The 22,483-nt window shown below is 40.4% G+C and overlaps 1 protein-coding gene across 3 annotated transcripts; it reads right to left on the bottom strand.

Moving 5' to 3' along the window:
• Window positions 1-206: 206 nt before the first annotated feature.
• On the bottom strand, window positions 207-20,916 carry LOC124142715 (high-affinity choline transporter 1-like). 3 transcript variants are annotated; one of them, XM_048400753.1, is made up of 9 exons: window positions 20,816-20,916; window positions 20,384-20,565; window positions 19,422-19,529; window positions 19,071-19,226; window positions 18,083-18,231; window positions 17,409-17,555; window positions 14,819-14,948; window positions 14,409-14,626; window positions 207-3,556 (listed from the first exon to the last, which is right to left on the bottom strand). In XM_048400753.1, the coding sequence occupies exons 2-9, from the start codon at window positions 20,544-20,546 to the stop codon at window positions 2,996-2,998; spliced, it is 1,632 nt and encodes a 543-aa protein (XP_048256710.1). In that variant the 5' UTR covers window positions 20,547-20,565; window positions 20,816-20,916; the 3' UTR covers window positions 207-2,995. The 3 variants fall into 3 exon arrangements, with proteins under 3 accessions (XP_048256710.1, XP_046367260.2, XP_046367266.2); XM_046511310.2 differs by lacking the exon at window positions 207-3,556 and adding an exon at window positions 13,259-14,211; XM_046511304.2 differs by lacking the exons at window positions 14,409-14,626; window positions 14,819-14,948; window positions 17,409-17,555; ... (3 more) ...; window positions 20,384-20,565; window positions 20,816-20,916 and adding exons at window positions 3,784-4,001; window positions 4,172-4,301; window positions 4,826-4,972; ... (2 more) ...; window positions 8,956-9,063; window positions 10,800-10,993 and having other exon boundaries at window positions 208-3,556.
• Window positions 20,917-22,483: the final 1,567 nt, after the last annotated feature.

The following is a 22,483-nucleotide window of genomic DNA, read 5'->3' as shown; positions in this document are numbered from 1 at the left end:
TTTGGCCCCGGCGTGCATTCGGTAGGTCCGTCCATTCGGCGGGGGAGGTGTCATGGTGTGGGGCGGTATTTGTGGAGATCAGAAGACTGACGTCATCGATGAGGCGGCGTATCACAGCATGCATTGAGGCAGCTGGAGGTCATACACGCTATTGAAGGCAACTGTGTCGACAATGAACTTATAGTGTGTCTGACAATTGTTTGGTGACATTTCAGACAACTTTTGAAAATGAAATTTCTTACCCCACCATTGTTTACCTTGAGCTTACATTACCTGCGATTGCACAATTTCATTCAAATTGTGGTTGATCAATCAGAAATACATCTCAGCCAGCTCAAAATCGGTCAAAGTAAGCGGTGCGTAACCAAGCGGTGAATTGACATTTCTAAAGCCTGGTTGGCTGTGGTCTGTTTCAGGTAATGTCCATGAGGTGACCGTCTGCCAGAACTATGTTTGCCAAGACATAACTGAGATTAATTGGCATGAAGATGTAATATAATATAATACAAAGGCATATTTTGAAATTATATTATTATTTCATTGTTATGGTAACATGAACACATTGTAAATGTTATGATAGCTTTAATGTCATTTAATGAACAAGCACCCTCAATGATTGTGTTACACGACTGGTGGGGAGTGGTCGTAGCAGCTCCAGTCGTTCACGGTATAATGTCGACTGGGAGAAAATTCAGAGGTGGACTCTTGGACATCAGTTCACTGGAATCATCTGTCCACTCCTCAGTCCGCAAACCTTTACAAGCAAAAGTAAAAGTCAGAATGTTGCAAATTAGTGATGGATTCATAACAGATACACTTGAGAAGTATTTCCATTGTACACATAATTGGATTGCAGAGTACTATTCTTACCTGCAATTTCTTCCCTATAAATTGTTGGAATGGGCTTGGCCCTTTTCCCGATTCCGTTTCTTCAGGCGTCGAAAAGATCCGTAGGTCTGATTGGTGGTTTTGTAGTCTTACAAACTTCACAGGAATGTCATTTTTAGGTATTTAATGTAGATGGACAATCCCGTCTATGCCATGTACAGGGCCAGCCAGTGTGTTTTTTCTTCTTGGTGTACTGATGACCAGCATGAACAGGCATTCGACCTCCAGTGGAAGTTGGTACAAACTCGACACGTACATTAGCATTAACCGTTTTGACTAATGACTTTTATAACCATACTTAATTCCCATTAATTATTGATAAGTACTCAATTTATTGAATAAAAGTGAACTGTACTGACAAAATATCAGAATAAAGTGAACTTTATTTACAAGACGACACTATCAAAATCAAAGATATAGACTCACCTTACAGTTCAAGACTATAGACTGTGAGATATAGGATAACACAGTGTAGGAACAGACTATAATCCCCCAGCCCCAATCCGGGACCTGAATTTCAATTTTGAACTGGATGAGAACACCCCATTGGCAAAGAGGGAACACATGGGAGGATACCGCTAAGACAGCGGCTAAAATTAGTTTTAGCCGTGACAGTCGAGCCACGAGATTGTGTCTAATTGTCCCTTATGCAGATGCTCAAAAAGTAAACTCTACACACTCTTATTAGGGAATCAGAATCATGTTGACAAGATTATTATTATTATTATTATTATTATTATTATTATTATTATTCGGTGAGACTTTATTGTAACGTTGAGTCGTTGACACTGATAAAACAGTTTCTATCCAGCTGTTCAATGTTTTAAATTACTGTAAATGTAGAGTATGTGTATTGCAGCTATATAAATCAGACAGGGAACTATGTATATGGAAGCTGTATGCACCAGACAGGGGAACTATATACCTTATATCTGTATACACACGATAGGGGAACAATGTACATTGTAACTGTATACATCACACAGGGGAACAATGTACATTCTAACTGTATACACCAGACAGGGAACTATGTACATTGTAGCTGTATACATCAGACAGAGGAACTATATACATGTACATTGTAACTGTATAAACCAGACAGGGGAACTATGTATATTGTAGCTGTATACATCAGACAGGGAACTAAATATATCATAGCTGCATGCACAAGACAGGGAACTATGTATATTGTTGCTGTATACACCAGACAGAGGGACTATGTAGATTGCACATGTATACATCAGACAGGGAACTATGTACATTGTATCTGTATACACCAGACAGGAAACTATGTACATTGTAGCTGTTAACATCAAACAGAGGAACAATGTACATGTAGCTGTATACACCAGACAGAGGAACTATATACAGGTACATTGTAGCTATATACACCAGACAGTGAACGATGTATATTGTAGCTGTTAACATCAAACAGAGGAACAATGTTCATGTGGCTGTATACACCAGACAGAGGAACTATATATATGTACATTGTAGCTATATACATCAAATAGAGGAACAATGTACATGTAGCTGTACCTTTATTGATTTAAGTTGCCAGGATGAAGTTGTGATCCGAAGGTGTCGCATTGGACACTATCATTATACTCATTCTTTTTTATTGAAGAGAGATGTATTCCTTCTCATAGTCCTCTGACTGTCAAGAATCTTTTATTGGAATGTGTGGATTCATCAAACTATATATGAATATCTATATCACTACTGTTTCTAACCACTTAATTTAAGCCGATTTGAAGGGAATTAAACTGTATGAGAAGATGTAGGTTTTAAGTTTTGAATGTCAGTTTGTACCGATTACTGCGATAGTGAACTGAAGGTTTAGTGCCCTTTGTCACCACTTTTAGTCGATGCTCTTTTGTATAAATTTCTAGCCGTGAATAGCTGCAATAGCTGATGCGGCTTAGAGCAATATTTACTCACTCACTCTTTTATTTATGTGGTCTCCGACATGTGCATTAAGTGAAAACAATTGAAAATGAAGTACTGAATTAATTGATAGGATGTCTATATCGAATTGTGGAAAACAGAGATCCCAAAGGTTTAAATTTTGTGCATAATTTATATCATAAAACTTAATTATTTAGTGTCATTGCAAAAGGTATTCCTTAGGTCTGATCTTTTCATTATGTTCGTAATCTAGGTCTCTGTTTCCATCATCTTGTTCCTTCATCATCAGACTTTCTCCTAGCCCTTTAGGCCTCTTGGAGTCCTCTTCTCTCTTCATCACATTAAACACATCACATCTGGTTGACAGCCATCCTCGTCGGAACACAAGCCTAGTGAACGCTGACACAAATATGATGGCCACGAAGTTGACTATCATCATCAGGGTCCTGATTGGGAACAATTGGCCATCAGTTTCTGTGTACCAAGGGAAATGAATAAGAGCTGGTATTCCCAGAAGGGTGTCCCCAGCAGCCACTCTCAGGAAGAGGCTGAGGGCGTAACCGGTGAGCGCGCCGTAGGTGTTGGTGAACCCGATCCAGAGAATGCAGGTGAGTTGGGGGAAGAGGATGACGTACATAAGGTCGGAACACAAGTAGAACAGTCCATAAACTGACTTCACCAGGATGGCAAGGACGCACGACAACGTACCAGTCACGAGAATGCCACCTCTCATCACCCACATCACTTCTCGGTCGCTGGCCTGAGAATGATATTCATTTATATTGTCAAGAAAACGAAATTGATATGTTTAAATGATTGAGTAACATTTAAAACGTTTTAACAATATTTCAGTAAACAATCCATAGGAGGTTTGTATTCGGTGACCACATTAAACTACAATCGTTTTCTCATAAGTTGTTTTAACAATCGTTCATAACTTCATTACCATGGTATTTCATATTCGGATTGACACAGTTCTGAAACTACCTGTGGGCGTAAGACATCTTTGTAGATATTCTTAGCAAAGATGGTTCCACTTGAGAGGACAGCAGAATCGGCAGATGACATAACAGCAGCAGCCACCACACCAAGTCCCAACACTCCAACCGGAAGTGGACACAGGTAGTTAAGCACCATGGGAAGGATAAAACTGTGGTATTCAGTAGGTATTGGGATATCGCCTGTGTAGGTTGTGGCATTCCAATCTGGGAAAAATAACATGAAGGCAATCGGTTACCAGTGTCAACATATCTGATATAGCTAATGGAAAGTAGGGTTGGAAAGGTTCAACGTTGAGAAATCATTTTCATTTTCATTTTATTTTTTCCAATTTCAAAAGTAAGACGTTTAATTTAAATATCATTCACATCCTGACCTGCTGCTGCCCCGACTATTCCGATGGCTGCTGGGGGTATGGCAAGAAGTAAGCTTGCAATCGAAGCCAGAATTGAACTTGTTCGGGCAACACTAGGCGTCTTGCAAGCCAACACTCTCTGGTAGAAAGCCTGCATGGAAAATGAAGGTCTGCATTACCAAAGAGATAGATATAAAGTATAAAAAAACTTATATTGTATATCATATATGATGTCAGGTTAAAAAGTAGCGGGAAAGGTATTTTACAGATGCATAGATAATGGAGACACAACAAGATAAGACTCGGTTGTTTGCAGGCCGCCGTCGTGTTAACAGTGGCGGGTGGTACCGGTAGGAGTTACCCTTTTTGCGAACACCTCATATCATTTTTACCACCACAGTAAACTACGGTTATAAAGAACTTAAAGGGACCACGAATTTGAGTTCGTAATAACCGTAGTTCGTTATAAGCATATATACAGCATATATACAACAAATGGCCGGGTCTAAAAAATAGGTTCGTAATATCGGCATGTTCGTTATTAACGTGTTCGATATAAAGGTAGTTTGCTGTATTTTGTCTGTTACTCCGAATGGAATCTGACGAAACTGGTTATTCTCTGGCATTGACGTTATATGTTATAATGTATTAGGAAAGAGCAAGTGGGATAAATACCTGCCAAGATAGACCTCCAAAGATGAGCTGACAACAGAGATCTGCATATAAACCAACCATGTTTGTGGGCAGTCCACCCACCCACGTGTCCTGTACTCGAGTGAGGTCCACAGATGGATGGAAGAAGGCAAACGGGCATGCCACGACCTGAAAAAGAAACAGCATCCTAAAAATACAGTTTGTGAATCGTTTGTAAACACTAAGTCTGACAAAATGCTTATCAGATACAAGTGAAAGCAAGTGGGTGAAACCAAATGAAGAAAGTTGTTGGCGACAGATGTGGTGATAGAACCATCTGATATTTTCAAAAAGTGGATACATCAATGACGTTAATAATACACCCTTGTGTGATAAAGTGGCATTTAATAAAGTATGTTAAAAAATTTAAATCCATTAATATTCAAGTCAGGAAGGAACTGTACGTTCATACTTTAGTGATATGGCTTCCGGCCATATACAGCCCAGACTGACGGTGAGGGTCAAGAATGTTTTGCATCAACTTTACCACCTTATCCTACTGTGAACCCGTTCACTGAACAACTGTACCATTTAGCGTGGGACATAGACTAAATAAAAGTGACAAAAACATTTCCAAAATCATTAACATATGTATTTTCAGAAAAAAGCTCTGCTAAAAGCAAGGTCGATGGTATGATTCCGACTTTTCCATGAGCATGAACATAAACCGTGTTTACGAATCGCTATCAAACAGTGATGATACCAGGTGATCGTGACAAGGTGAGAGTAACATGTCTCATCTATGGCACCCGTCACAAACACACGCAAAAGCAAATCAATAGGCCCCTGAAAAACACGGGTACAAATCAAAATAAGGAAATGCATCAGACAATTTTTGTCATCCATGTACTCCAGTCATTCCAGCACAATATATATTCAACCAACCACAAGTTGCAATGGAACTGATTTACACGCAGAATCCATCACTCCATATCATATAAAAAGTCTACCAAAATCGGAGTGGTGGAATACTGTCAAATGTGACCACAAAGGTCAGGGGGTCACGGTGACTGTGAAGCACTTATGTGAGATTATGATTCTTTCAGTTTTTGTCTAAATTGTGTCATGGTGCAAATCAAATGAAACTTCTCTCCATAAGTTGTTGTTTTTTTAATATATAATTTATCAATGTAAGATATATACATCTTACAAAAACAACATCATGATTAGTCTCAGAAAAGTACTTACTTTTAAGTTTAATTAATAATGAGCGATATTTTTAAATATATTTTATAAAATTGTAAAGTAATGTATTTGCGTTGACTTTAGAAAGTTGACATTTCATCTCATGTTTAAATCTAAACAAGCTGTACCTTTATGAAATACAACATCCAATTTAGTTTCTAGTTATTGTAAGTGCTTTATGATAAGCAAATGATGTATAAGTGGACTGCAGTTATTGAAGTTGCTGACTGCGGCGTTGAACAACAACCAACCAACCCACCACTTTCCTCTCCATTATACCGTCATTACCACGAGTAAGTTCAAGTGTTTCGATCCTGCACAGCAAATCAGGGTAAATCATATTGATAAAGTTCCACTTTAACTTGTACAAAAGCCATTCTGATTTGCATCTGTGTTGGTCTAATGCCGTTCATCACTGAGATCAGGAATCTGGACATTAAAGCCAGCACATCCATGACATCCACCACACAAATGTTTCTTAAAGCTACGTCGCTAGGAGTTACACATGTTTAATTTCCAGTTTAATTTGATGATGTTAATCAATTCCTCTGGTGCTGGTGGCAAATCTGTCTGTAGAGGCCGTTTTCACTTTCCATTCTAGGGCTTGGCGGTTAACCCGCAAACTGTGATTGCAGCTGGAGTCGGGGGTAGCCTCTGGGGATGGATATGGACAAGGCTTAAGGTAACCTTCACACAAAAATGCCAATGTCTCAAAATATTCACCGTTTAACAGACACACGATTGCGTCAAATTTGGAAAAGACCTCCACATGGCTACCATAAAGCATTCTGAAAGCTTTACCAAGACCCTGAATGTTGTAACCCTGATCAAACAACCTCTGAGCAAGAGTCATATGGCGTTCTTTGAAATCATGGTAACAAAAGCATGCTCGGTTGTACCTCAAAAGTTGTGAAATGTTTACTCTAAAGGCTGGTGTTGCTGCAAAATTGTTCTACATGAAGGGAATGAAGCATAAATCATTGGATGGGAATTGGCTAGTTGACCGTTACTGAACGATATCAGATCATCGATATACTTGAAATTTATGTTGACAAAATTCCCTTGTTTTGAGAAATTGCAATTCGTGTGTATAAAGAAATTTAAAAGAAGGGGGCATGACTGTTTTTTATAAGGACGTCTACTCTTGCCTAAATGTATTATCCCCAAATATCACCTTTTGTTTTCTCAATAATCTTCAGATGACATTTGCTTTCATTTTCGAATAATTGCCCTGAACCATTGGAGAGAAAGATGTGACCATATCACAAACCAATCATACTTGGTACAGGTGACCATCACTCTTTCATGAGCCACACATGTTCCCCAGAATTATCCGATTTGGACCATTCGTGGCTCTTTATATATAATATCCTTACCAGTCCCACGCAAAGACAAATGAGCTGGATGACATCAGTGTAGGCCACAGAGTACAGCCCTCCTATGAAGGTGTAGAATACGGCCACACAAGTGGAAACGATGATAGACAGGACAGGATCTAAGTCCAAAATGATAGACGTTGTGGATCCTGTAACGATACTTTGTTGTATTAAACCATTCTTTGGACACATTAAAACACATCCTTTTCTGGTCAGTTATGTTATTTGCGATCATTGTTGATGGTATTATAGTGGCTAGGTGAGTTTATTTTAACGCCGCTTTGAACTGTATTCCAGTTATATCACGGCGGGTCAGCTTTATGTTGGAGGTAAGCTCGAAGCGATGCAGGTGTCTGACGTTTACCACTTTGGTGAAACCCACGAGTATGGGTAGCGTGCCCAAGTGGTGCAACTGTGAATTGTACAGCGAATTGCGGCGCCTTGGGCGATTTGTCAACCCATGCGTGATATAAGAGGTGAGGTGAAATGGGTTTTGACCTCGCGTTCAAGATTATTGCACTTACATGTATATAGCGACGTGCATTCACGTGTGTATAAAGTCCGATTTTATAGTGCTAGCCCACCGCGATACCATGCCGCTGTTTAACATGAATACCCCGCTCAGACACAGTATACTGACTCCGAGCCGACCAGTCCTTGTTTTAGCCCCTTAATGCCGAAGGTCAGGCAGAGTAACAACAAGTTCCATATTTTAACGTCATTTGGCATGACGCGGACGGGGATCGAACCCCTGACCTTCTGCTCTCGGGTAGACGCCCTATCCACCAAACCACGCAGGCAGTTCCATGGTATAAGTAAGTTATTATATGTCAAATAGAAATATAAGGATTTTAGCAACCCAATGTCATATCAAGGTTTCTTTGAATTCACATATCCAACAAGTTACCTAGGGCTGACAAGATTGCGGCTGTCCAGAAGACATCTCCCATCAGCTGCGGGAAGAAGAGAAGACTTCCGGCACGATCTCCCAACTTTGCCTGGATGGGGTCGAACATGGTGACATATCCTGCTCTCCTCATCTTAGGCGCGTAAAACACTCCAGCTGAAGTTAGACACATGTTATTAGCATCAGTTGATATATCTTGTTTACTTACTTGTAAATGTGAAGTTTTATCTGCATGCATCATTTGATGTTATTTTACGAAAGAACTTATAGGCCGGAAATATGATCATTGTCTTTCTTTCATAGTACAAGAGGGAATATAATGGCCTTGTCGCCTAAAGTGTGGCTATTTCCTGTGGTGAGTTACGTCCCCTTGCCATGCCAGGATCGTGTGATCGAGTACTCGATTGATCAGCACGATCCTTGCGCTTTTTGATTTAACCAGTGTGACATGTGCCGAATTATTATTCATTACTCTGATTTAGGATTTTTAAGCTTATCGCATTTATTTGCTTGGCATGACCCTATAAGGAACGTCATGCTTTAAGAGTGAAGGTCGAAAGCAACATAAAGGGATCATGTATGAAACAGTTAAATTTGCATTTCAGTTAAACCCCAATGAATACATCCATCATCCGCTCTCTTACCGATGACAATTGATACGGCGTACAAAATGGGGGCATTGGTCCAGATGAGGCCGCTGTATGCCATGGCTTCCGCTGTACCATTGATGTAGCCTCCCCCGACGTTGGTAGCTGAAGACACATGTTGTCTGACACTCAGACAATTTCTTAGGCATTATCGGTGAATGAGGCAAAATATCCATCAACCCTAAACTTGGTATCGCCCATCCTGATGTAAACACCTCAGTCTGCAATTATTACTAGTGACTGTAGTTATGGAAAGTGTTTTGTTAGATTACCAGGGCATATGATTTTTTTTTATGTCGTATTTTGGAAACTAGTGTTATCGATGCGATAAACCAATACTAGTGTTATCGATGCGATTACCAATCCGATAAACTTGGTATCATGATCTGATAAATATGCAAATGAGATCGCCCAGCAGAAACTACGTTCAAGCTCCATACACCAATGCGATGCCCTCTCTCCAGTGAACTATTGACTAACATTCCCAATATGTCTAGATATGGTTTCCCCACGTCTCGCACAAACATGGCGATAATCTTGGCTGCAAATCATTTGGCACTACATGATAAATTGCGCGGTTCACTCATCATATTCATACACGGTGTCTAAAGCTACTTCATTGACCGAAATTACGTTTTAAACATCCATCGTTTTTAAAATGGCATTTACTATAAAGATATCACCCTCGTGTGTTTCAGTATCATAAGTATCATTAGGAATAAAACAGTTGCATTATGTTCGCATAATCGCATAACACAAATTTTATTTCTATGCTAATCACCTAGTAGCCAATCATATGCTGGCTCCCCTTGTTAGTTTCCACCCATTGTTATTTTCCAACTTTTGTTATCTTATTATTTTTGTTGCCCTTACAGGTACATATATATGCCCTCTGCCTCATGACATTCATTCACATGCTGAAGGAGTAAGCATATACTCCGAACGTTGTGTTCCTCATAGTAAAGAAGTTGACATCCATCAATTCCACCCATTGCTATTTTCCACCTTTTTTTATCTTATTAATTTTGTTGCCCTTACAGGAACATATAAATGACCTCTGCCTCATGACATTCATTCACATGATGAAGGAGTAAGCATGTACTCCGAAACGTTGTGTTCATCATAATAAAGAAGTTGACATCCATCAATTCCACCCATTGCTATTTTCCACCTTTTGTTATCTTATTTATTTTGTTGCCCTTACAGGTACATATATATGCCCTCTGCCTCATGACATTCATTCACATGATGAAGGAGTAAGCATGTACTCCGAAACGTTGTGTTCATCATAATAAAGAAGTTGACATCCATCAATTCTCTTCCTTATGTGTATCACTTCCAAATGCCTGTCAAAAACCTGATTTAACAAAGCTGCTTGTAGCAAAAGAGAAAAGCTATTTTGATATCTTCTTCTACATCAGTTGCCTGCAGACCATGATGGATGTACAATACACACAATAACTGACGGTCATTATCCTTGATTGGCTTTTAGCTGTGTGGCTTGTGCAAATGAATCATTTTGGGAAATCTGAATGCACATTTCAACAAATCTGCCGCAACTAACTCAAACGGGAAATGTTTTACATATGAAGTATCACAACTAAACTGGCAATGATAGAATGTTATCAGTTATTGGGAGTGGTCTTTTAATCCAGAAGTGGCATCAAAGCTGTTAAACTAAACTGGTGTCATCACTATTTGATAGTGGTTCCTTAACATATTTAGTAGGAATCGTACAATGGACTGATGATTATGGAAAGGGTTTGTCGATGGTTTTCATAAATTTGATGTAGCACAACTCAGTCTAGCGTCATTAGTCACCAAGGTCATGTTTAACCTACCTGTCAGGGTAAAACATGAAAGAATGAGTCCCATACTCCTGTTTGCAACAAATGAATCTTCAGCACTTTTATTTCTGCTTTTCCTCGCGGCGATGATGCCGATGATGAGGATGAGGATGTAGAACACGATGACGGATATGAGTCCAGCGACGTTCACAGCCATGATGTCGATGACGATCTCCTTGTGTGGTGAATTCTCTTACACATGATCTGTCCCAATTTCCAGTGGGGTTGTCACGGCTGTTAGGTTAGTCAACAGCACGTTCCTATAACACTGTAATTCTCATGAAAGTCACACACTACATTTTTAAGGATATTGAATGTGTGAGTATGGTTTTAACCATATTCCAGCAATATCACGGCGGGGGATACCAAAAATGGACTTCACACTTTGTACCCATGTGGGGAATCGAACCCGGCGTGACGAGAGATGGCTTTAACCACCCGCCGCCCCTGAATGATTTTGAAGTGAACTAGCAATGCGTTGTTTATCATAATGATAATGAGATATTCCAATTCCTATTCCTTTTAACAAAGTTAAAACTGCCGGACAAAAGAAAATATATACTTGAACACCGGATTTGACCAACAAATTACATCCGCAATCAAAACGTTACTAGGCTGAAAACAGTCGCCGAAACGCTGAAACATAAGCACCAAAACACAATTGTGATACCCGTATCAAATTCATCACCATCAAAGAACCTTTTCTTGTTTATTTCATTTAGAGCCACCGTCAAACGTGGGTGTATACTTTCTTTTTCTCTTAAGTTTATTCCAAAGGGAACAGGTCGGCATAAAGAAGACGAGAGACTTGGCGCAAATCGGAATCCCATCCACTTTTGGTAAAATGAATAAAGTGATAGATAAACATTACACGCTAACGCCTCCGGGTCGAAATGAGAGAGTGGGTTTGATCTAACATCACTTTGGACTGTATGATTTGTTGTATGTTGTTGGTTTGTTGTTTAACGCCGCACTCAGCAATATTCCAGCTATATGACAGCGGTCTGTGTCTGTACATTGAGTTGACCGTGATGACAATTAATGGACGAATGATACACTTAGTTAACAACTGTGAGGAGGAAGGGAGACGATTTCTTTGACTAAATACCTTTGCACAGAGAGAGACTATTGTGAGGTTCCATGTTGAAAGAGGGGGTACGGGGGGCCCAGCCTTCAATAAGGCGCCGCGATTCGCTGTGCAGAGTTGCGTCGCTTGGGCACGCCCGAAACATATGATTGTGGGTTCGAATCCCGGTCGCCCCGATTATGTTTCTAGGTTTGTCAGCACCATGCCCGTGCTCGTGGGTTTCACCGAAGTGGTAAACGTCTTAGACCTGCACCACTTCGTGCTTTCCTCCCACATTAAGCTGACACGCCGTGATATAATTGGAATAATAGAAGCGGCGTTGGACCCAACTCACTCACTCCCTCACTCACTGTTATATGGTGACGAAAGCCCAAATAGGCTTTCAGAAATTTCAGAAATATGATCTTCATATCGATGTGTCAGAAACGTTATAACATAATTTCCATATGGACAGAAGCTCTGATGATTGCAGAACATTCGAATACGCTTTGAAATATGTGGCAACGTCATTAGAAATTCTTGGCACTTGTCTTTACGAATCAAAAAGGTTTTGGAAGATATTAGATTTCACTAAATCTAGGAATAATTTAATACTGAGCCCTTAAATATTTATACATGTCACCTCCAACTGTTTGACAAGGATCTTCTTGATATGCATCCTTCAGCATACTGTTTAAAATATAAGATTTATCATATTCCAAAGAACATATTTTAATTAAAAGTGCTTCTCAGTGATTTCTTTGATACGTTCCTAAAACCGAGCTATTGATACTTCCATTCTTCTATTTTCTACAGTGAATAATCTATTAAAACACACGCTCATATTTATATATTCAACGATACATATGTAAATTTTATCTGACAATGAAACAGTGTTAGATATTGTCATCAGCTTTTAACAAATTTATGAATACACTCTTCAAGTGTTTAAAAATGTTATAAATATCCAAAATGTATAAACAACATATTTAAAATGACGTGATAAGTGTTACATGCAGAAAATATGTCAATAATGCCTTTAAATTGTTGCATCGGTGACGAGAATTGTAGTTTATATGAACGGTCCATTTGGAGGTTGAGTGGATGCTAGAATTGATCAGAAATACCTTTAGATTTTTTAAAGGTACCGACAGAAGGGTTACACGAATTTATTTTTAGGAGGGCACATTAGGCTACACAATAATGAAGTTTGTACCTCGCAAATGAACAGCGGAAAACTACAGATGCCACTGGTATCATGTACATATCTTACTTTGTTGTGAGAAGATACATAAACAAGCACCTGCTCCTTGGCAATGTGTGAAGGAGTGTATTATTGTTGTTGTTTATAAATTAGGTAGTTGGTAGTCAGTGTCGATTAATGTACATTGATATATTCGGCTTCACGTTCTCTAACAGGTATATTCGTGTGTCTGTGTATGTGTCTGTGTGTTCGCATGGGCTTAAATGATACATCAGCTTCCATGAAATACCATCTACTTTATGTTTATTGAAAAATACTAAATGGAATACACTGTTTCTATCAGATAACGTTGCTAGCATTTTAAGGAATTGAATTGAACTAATCACATTGACAAAACAACACTTTTATACAATGTAACAAAATGAATATAATTAGTTATTCAAATCCATTAACTATCACAATTAAACATTGACTGAACCTCCCGAGGCGTAGAGCTCGTAGTATGAAGAAAGCCAAACTTCTCTGTGAACTACCAGTCCGCTTCGGGCTTATAGCTCGTACATCACAGTTTCTTTTATGGATCATTGAAAATAGTCATCCCGAAGTTTCACTTTTTTATTTTGTGCACAATCTCTGTAACCACCCTCTCGTTCCTTCATCATCAGACTTTCTCCTCGCTCTTCGGCCCTCTTGGCGTCCTCTTCTCTCTTCATCACATTAAACACATCCCATCTGGTTGACAACCACCCTCGCCGGAACACAAGCCTTGTGAACGCTGACACAGATATGATGGCCACAAAGTTGACTATCATCGCCAGAGTCTTGAAAGGGAACAGTTGGCCATCAGCTTCTGTATAAAAAGGGAAGTGGATAAGAGACGGTATGCTGAGCAGAGGGTCCCCACCAGATATTCTCAAGAGGAGGCTGAGGACGTAGCCGGCGAGCGCGCCGTAGGTGTTGGTGAACCCGATCCAGAGAACACAGGTGAGTTGGGGGAAGAGGATAACGTACATAAGGTCGGAACACATGTAGAACAGTCCGTAAACTGAATTCACTAGGATGGCAATGATGCACGACAACGTGCCGGTCACCAGTATTCCACCTCTCATCACCCACATCAATTCCCGATCGCTGGCCTAGAGAAGGAAAATGCTTTCATTTAGACATTAGAAGCTGATAATGAGCAAAACCGTAGCCGTGGCGTTTAATATTATAACAAAAACGTTATCAAAGCTGTACTAAAACGTTATTTCTTTAGCATTTCAGTGTAACGTATAACAGACTCAAAAGAAATAAGTAAATAAGTAACTATATTCTCTAAAGCTAAATATACCTGTGGACGTATGACATCTTTGTAGATATTCTTAGCAAAGATGGTTCCACTTGAGAGGACAGCGGAATCGGCAGATGACATAACAGCAGCAGCCACCACACCAAGTCCCAACACTCCAACCGGAAGTGGACACAGGTAGTTGAGCACCATGGGAAGGATAAAACTGTGGTATTCAGGAGGTATTGGGATATCGCCTGTGTAGGATGTGGCATTCCAGTCTGACAAAAACAACATGAACGCAATTAAGGGTTTTGTGGAGTACAAACGTATCTGATAAAGTTGTATAAATGACCATTTTAGTCAATTTGATTTTAAAGGGTAATATGTTGATAATACCTGACCCAGTTCAGAAATGACTTATTAGGGGACTTCCCAATTTTTAGGTAAATAAATATAATTGACATACTGACCTACGGCTGCCCCAACTACTCCAATGGCTGCTGGGGGAATGGAAAGAAGTAAACTACACAATGCTGCTAGAAGCGAACTTGTGCGAGCAACACTGGGTGTCTTGGAAGCCAACACTCTCTGGTAGAAAGCCTGCATGGAAAATGTAGGTCTGCATTACCAACGTGACAGATACAAGGTATAAAGAAAACCGTAAATTGTATATCACATATGGCAGTCTCTTGTAGAACACCTGCAAAGAAACAGAAATATAGAGAATCTTCATAAAAAGGCATGAATGATATCCTATCCTTCATACCTGTATGATTGCAGTCACGATCTGACAGTGTCAGTAAACAACACCTCGAGGTGATCTATGGATTCACATCAGCACTTATTTAACACATATAAAAACCACTTATATATAATCAGCCACTTGTTCGATGACAACACTTGCACACCTATCCCAAGCATCGTGTTAGCACATTTGACGGTATGATATTGACGGCAAGGTATTACAACGTACTATAACTATAAACTCGCACAGAGTGAAAGACAGACATTGAAATGATATTTGAAATTGTCATATTATTATGCAAATCAAGGTTAAGGGTGAGGTGCGATCTGACCTTATTTATCAGTATTTTGCTGACAATCTTTGGACAGATAAAAATTTATAATAATATTTAAATCAATAAAGTTATCTGAAGTGTACAGAGGGACTGTGGTTTCGAGTAAAAGATACCGAAATTGAATTTAATTACACAATTTAATGGATCTGGTCAATTTCTTAAAACTGAAAGAAATTCCTGTTTGACAATATCTTTGTCCAACGTAAGTTAATAGCATAGACAAAAGTTGTTGGTATCGCCCTGGCTACAAACGTGTCCTTTTCTTTGCAGATCTGTTTCATTTTGCATACGAATTCTTAAATAAGAGAAAAATCACGATGTCAAGAAGTTATACATCAGCTTCAGATATAGATATGACCTCATAAGAAAGTATTCAGGGCTGTGCATATTTGCGTCCCCTGGGCACGCCAGAACCGATTATTGTGGGTTCGAATCCCGGTTCGCGCCAATTAAGTTTCTAGGTTTATCAGCACCATACCCGTGCTTGTGGGTTTCACCGAAGTGGTAAACGTCTGAGACCTGCATCACTTCGGGCTTTCTTACATATTAAGCTAACACGCCATGATATAACCGGAATACTGTTCAAGGCGGTGTTAAGCCCAACTCACTCACTACTTACTTCGATAGCTGTTATTGAAATCTAAATGATTGCACTGTCGAAATTGTATGTGTTGGAGGTCACTGTGCATTCGGGCTTTCCTCCCACAGTAAGCTGACACGCCGTGATATAATAGGAATACTGTTAGAAGCGCCGATAAACCAAACTCACCAACTCTTATCTGGATCTGGGCATAGAAATTAAAATGATGCATGGCAACCTCTGCACAAAGCTGTGAGACAAAATGGATTATTTCAATTTCCCAGTGTTTGATTTCACAATTCATGTTGAGCTGTATGATCAACTGTTATGACATAAAATCCTTTTGATTATCAAATAATAAGAAAATAGTAGTTATGCATGAAAAATGCGTGTGCAATATGTTCAAGATCCATGGAAATATAGAACAATAAGTTATAGCAAGCACGTATGTGCACATTATGTCATTAAAGTAAATATTGGCCTTAAGAACAATAAACGATTGCCATTGTCATTTCCATTGACAATATACCATCAGTTCCAGCTGATCGTGTCTATATTTCTCAATTGCTTTGGTCATTAGAGCATGAACCTTTTAGTCAAATGTCACGGGAAGACACGCTTTGCTTACAAATCAAGGTTTTACCATCGAAACCTGATTAAGTAATTCTCGAAATGTTTATACTGATTATTCAGAGGCATTTACTACGACACTTCACTTGTCAACGTGAAGTGCGATGCTGACCCATATATATGAAGGGCAGACACACGATAGAGCAGGGAATGCATATGCTGAACCTCTTCGCGAATTGCTGGTTGTATCACTGATTATAGCACCTCTGAAATTGATCCTGCTTTGCATGGCGATAGGTGAGGTGAGGTGAAATGGGGGTTAACGTCGCGTCCAAGATTATTGCACTTATATAGCGACGTGCATGTTCGTGAGTGTGTTTGTGTGGCTGCTTGTACTAGTCCGGACTGATGCCGATTTATAGTGCTAGCTCACTGAGATACCATGCCGCAGTTTAACATGAATATCCCACTCACTTGTTTTAGCCCCGTAATACCGAGCGCCAGACAGGGCAACAACAAGTACCATCTTTTAACGTCTTTTGGTATGACGCGGCCGGGGATTGAACCCCGAACCTTCCGCTCTCCGGGCGGACCCTCTACCACTAGACCACGGAGGCGGTTGCATGGCGATACATGGAAAAACACGTTGTATATACATGTGCGATAACCAATATAAATATACCAGTAAATGTTCTGTAACTTTTTCTTTGCTATTTTTAGTGGTTCAAAGGGGTTTAATGCCTTATAATTTCGAACTCAATTGAGTTCATGGGTGGCAAATCTTTGGGACATACATCTGTGGATATGAACTACAACGCATGAACCACATACCTGCCACGATAAACCCCCAAAGACCACCTGACAAGACACATCTGCATATACACCAATCTGGTTTGTGGGCAGCTCACCCAACCACGTGTCCTTGATGCGGGAGAGGTCAACAGATGGGTGGAAGAAGGCAAACGGAAATGACACAATCTGAAAGGAAAGAGAGTGAGTGAGTGAGTATGGTTTTACGCCGCTTTTAGCAATATTCCCGCAATATCACTGCGGGGGACACCAGAAATGGGCTTCACACATTTTACCCATGTCGGGAATCGAACCCGGGCCTTCGGCGTGACGAGCGAACGCTTTAACCACGAGGCTACCCGACCGCCCCGAAAGGAAAGAGAATCCTCGGGCATAGCATGTAGAAAGTGGAACATTATAACGCTTTATAAGCCACATGATGAAAGAGAACCGCCATAGTAAAATATGTATACATTCATAATCACTGACTATTGTTGTGTAATTTTATATTCTTACAGTGTGATTATTTTTGTCTTAATCCTCACCTGTGCGCTCTATCATAGAATATTATCCTGACCGGTCCAACAGAGAAATGTATTGTATGACAACAGTGTAGATCCATCAAGTGTTCCTGACACAGGCATCAATCATCCGACACATCTTAAAAACAATGTTTCACGTTAGCCAACTATTCTACCTTATAATGATATCCTTACCAGTCCCACGCAAAGACAAATGAGCTGGATGACATCAGTGTAGGCCACAGAGTACAGTCCTCCGATGAAGGTGTAGAACACGGCCACACAGGTGGAAACGATGACGGACAAGACGGGATCCAGATCCAGGATAAGGGACATGGTGGACCCTGTAATATTGCACAGTCCGGAAGTCAACATAAATAAACTGCCGGGCAAGACAAATTCTACCATGAGTTTGGAATTTACTCGATTCTGATTGGTCAATCAGAGGCTATTTAATCACAATAAACCCCCTCTGATTGAAACAGCTGGTTTGACGACCGCATCACCGCGGAAGCTGATATTCACAGAATAGTACTTTTTTCAGTCATTGTCGGTAGGCATATTTAAATAATTATATCTACAATTACAGGTTACAAAATGCACAGGTGCGGTTACTACAATATTCAAAGGATGTGGCAATGCATTTCGTGCAGAAAACACGATAGAAATCTACAAAGGGAATGTATTTACATTTTGGAGACATCAGGGAGCTTGGAATTTTTGCGCTTTTCTATATACGACTGTGACGTCATAGCTTTTTCGCGTTCGGTTCCAAATTCAATTTAGCGGGGTTAAATCTACAGGTAACCTAGCTCTACATTGAAAACACAGTATGTTTATCTCCTAAGTATACACTTGAAAATTTGAGTTTACCAAAAGATTTCAAACGTTACTAGGCTGATTTATAATGTATGTTATATAGCCTATGACACCCTATCAAATACATCACCATCGAATAACCATTTCTTATTTTTCTTTTTTAGTCACTATCAAACCTAAATGGGTGTATACAGTCTTGCGACGGATGTTTATCATCGATAGGATAACAGAATGTTTATATTTGCTCATTATCTTCGTATGTCATGACCAAGACGGTAAGACTATATGACATGTATGACATGAATTTTGACCTCCAATACGATGACGAATAAATGCAATATCGTTAGGACTGTCATAGTCTCACCCAGAGCAGACAAGATGGCGGCTGTCCAGAAGACATCTCCCATCAGCTGGGGGAAGAAGAGAAGACTTCCGGCACGATCTCCCAACTTTGCCTGGATGGGGTCGAACATGGTGATATATCCTCCTCTCCTCATTTTAGGCGCGTAGAAAACTGCAGCTGAGGATTTATTTGAATAGTTGATTTTTGTAAGTGAAATTGATGGCGCTGTTCTATAATCTCGTCTTAAACGGTAAACTGTGCTGTCAGGATCTAAGTTTCAGTTTTCAGGAAAAAAATTAATATGAGGCGACTATGAACCATTGGTGTCTACAACCATCTCTTTATATATTGATTTAGTTGAATTCATCTTACCAATGACAAATGATACACAATACAGTATAGGAGCGTTGGTCCAGATGAGGCCGCTGAATGCCATGGCTTCCGCTGTACCATTGATGTAGCCTCCCCCGATGTTGGTAGCTGAAGAAGTGTCTCCGTGTTATTACATGTCATATAGCCAAAGAAAATATACATTATCAAATGTTAATAAATGAACGAGGTCTCTTTCAGGCAGTCTGAAAAAAACCTCTTATTGCAATGTCATAATTGGTAATGACATCGATAATAAATATTTTTGAATATTTGGCATTACTCTGACATTCAGCCTTCCGTGGTGAGCTCTGGTTAAATGGCTTCACCAAGGAATTAACAATAGCTGGCTGATTTTGTACCACATATTCCTATTCGTCCGGTGTCTGGTGAAAAGGACTTGGGTTTGGAAATAGTTACATTAGGAAAGCGGAGGAATAACATGTGAATGTGTGAACCTGCACTATAGGATACAGTAGCTGGCTGATTTTGTACCACATATTCCTATTCGTCCGGTGTCTGGTGAAAGGTCTTGGGTTTGGAAACAGTTACATTAGGAAAGCGGAGGAATAACATGTGAATGTGTGAACCTGCACTATAGGATACAGTAAACTACGGTTATAACGAACACGCTTATAACGAACTGACGGATATAACGAACTTAGTTTTTGGTCCCGACTATTTGCTGTAGTTATGCTGTATATAGGCTTATAACGAACTACGGTTATAACGAAATAAAATAAGTAGTCCCTTTGTGTTCGTTATAACCGTAGTTTACTGTACTTCATTTTCGTTTGTTTGTTTGTTGTTTAGCGCCGCGTCCAGCAATAGTCCAGCTATTTGACGGCAGTCTCTGAATGCATCGATCCCGTAAGTCGACTCTTACATCAACCATAGTTGCCTTGGTTTTTGTAAAGGTATGTGTTTTACTCAAAATATATATGTTTTGAATAAATTGTTCTCACCTGACAGGGTAAAGAACGTCAGCCATAGTCCCATGCTTCTATTGGCCACGAATGAGTCTTCAGCACTGTTATTTCTGCTTTTCCTGGCGGCGATGATTCCGATGACGAGGATGAGGATGTAAAACACGATGACGGAGATGAGCCCGGGAATGTTCACGGCCATGATAGCGCACTTAGTTTACCTATTGAAACAAACTGATTTTTTAGCAAAATCATAAAATCAAGATCTCAAACAAGCAAACTATCAAGCTGTTTAATCCCAGCATTATTGATATGCCAATCCAATGTGGGAATAAGATCATTAACCGAATCTTATCAATCAGTCAATGCACCCTTTGAATGCACCTTTGCATAAGCATCAGCACAACACCCTGATACACAGTCCGAACTGGTGCATGCTTATTGGATAAAAGTTTACATTCATAGTCTAACCAATGTTTTCGGATACGATGCTCAGATGTCCGAGTCCGAGACTTTCCAAATATAGCTGCATATATCAGAATGTTCCCCTCGGTAGTTGCTGAACAGGCAACGAAGGCTGAATGACAGATTGGGACATTGCCACAGGAAGTTTCTGCTGTATAGCACAGGATATGTGACCTATTCCATTGACATCTGCTTCTATTTCTCACGATATAATTGCTGTAATTGTAGCTGATTTGGATTGTGTTGGTTGCCGGTGATCTTTTGTCCGTTTTTATAACGTATTGCATTGTGTAGTTATGTCTTTTTATGGTTTACCATACTTGCTTGTTTGAATTACAATTCTGAGATAACCTGTCCTTTGTCGACAGGTTTCATATATTCTAAATGTATTATTTCATTTAAACCCAACTCACTCCCTCATTTATTTTTATTAACTCACTCACACACGTATTCATTCACTATATCATCATATCATGTTGACAGTAGTGGGTGTGAGATATGTTGTCAGCATCCGGTTTGACATAACGACAATATTGGCCTGTGATATTTACGAGACATATTTGGTCTGAGAATTTGACGACGGTGTCGCATATATGTTGACATTCGAGTCTGAGATGACAACAGTAGATGTCATATGTTGACAAGAGTAGACCGCAGACGTTGACCAAAGGGGACCTCAGATGTTGAACATAGTTGGAATAATATGTCAACAGTACCCCTTGGCACTCGATGTGTGAAAGGAATCCTTGTCGGTCATTGTGGTGGAAGGACAAGAGTATTTGTCTATCGGTGTGATAGTGTGACGGGGACCCTTGTCTGTCAGTGTGGTGGTGTGACGGGAGTCCTTGTCTGTCAGTGTGGTAGTGTGGTGGGACCCTTGTCTGTCAGTGTGGTAGTGTGACGGGAGTCCTTGTCTGTCAGTGTGATGGTGTGACGGGAGTCCTTGTCTGTCAGTGTGGTGGTGTGACGGGAGTCCTTGTCTGTCAGTGTGATGGTGTGACGGGAGTCCTTGTCTGCCAGTGCGATGGTGTGACGGGAGTCCTTGTCTGTCAGTGTGGTGGTGTGACGGGAGTCCTTGTCTGTCAGTGTGGTGGTGTGACGGGAGTCCTTGTCTGTCAGTGTGGTGGTGTGACGGGAGTCCTTGTCTGTCAGTGTGGTGGTGTGACGGGAGACCTTGTCTGTCAGTGTGATGGTGTGACGGGAGTCCTTGTCTGTCAGTGTGGTGGTGTGACGGGAGTCCTTGTCTGTCAGTGTGGTGGTGTGACGGGAGACCTTGTCTGTCAGTGTGATGGTGTGACGGGAGTCCTTGTCTGTCAGTGTGGTAGTGTGACGGGGACCCTTGTCTGTCAGTGTGATGGTGTGACGGGAGTCCTTGTCTGTCAGTGTGGTGGTGTGACGGGAGACCTTGTCTGTCAGTGTGATGGTGTGACGGGAGTCCTTGTCTGTCAGTGTGGTGGTGTGACGGGGACCCTTGTCTGTCAGTGTGGTGGTGTGGCGGGAGTCCTTGTCTGTCAGTGTGGTGGTGTGACGGGGACCCTTGTCTGTCAGTGTGGTGGTGTGACGGGAGACCTTGTCTGTCAGTGTGATGGTGTGGCGGGAGTCCTTGTCTGTCAGTGTGATGGTGTGACGGGGACCCTTGTCTGTCAGTGTAGTAGTGTCCCGGGAGACCTTGTC

The sequence above is a fragment of the Haliotis rufescens genome, unplaced genomic scaffold (assembly GCF_023055435.1).
Source record: "Haliotis rufescens isolate VD_foot unplaced genomic scaffold, xgHalRufe1.0.p SCAF_20, whole genome shotgun sequence".
Classification (NCBI taxonomy): domain Eukaryota; kingdom Metazoa; phylum Mollusca; class Gastropoda; order Lepetellida; family Haliotidae; genus Haliotis; species Haliotis rufescens.
The sequence above is the reverse complement of the archived record's forward strand: the minus strand, read 5'-3'. Positions and strand labels throughout refer to the sequence as shown.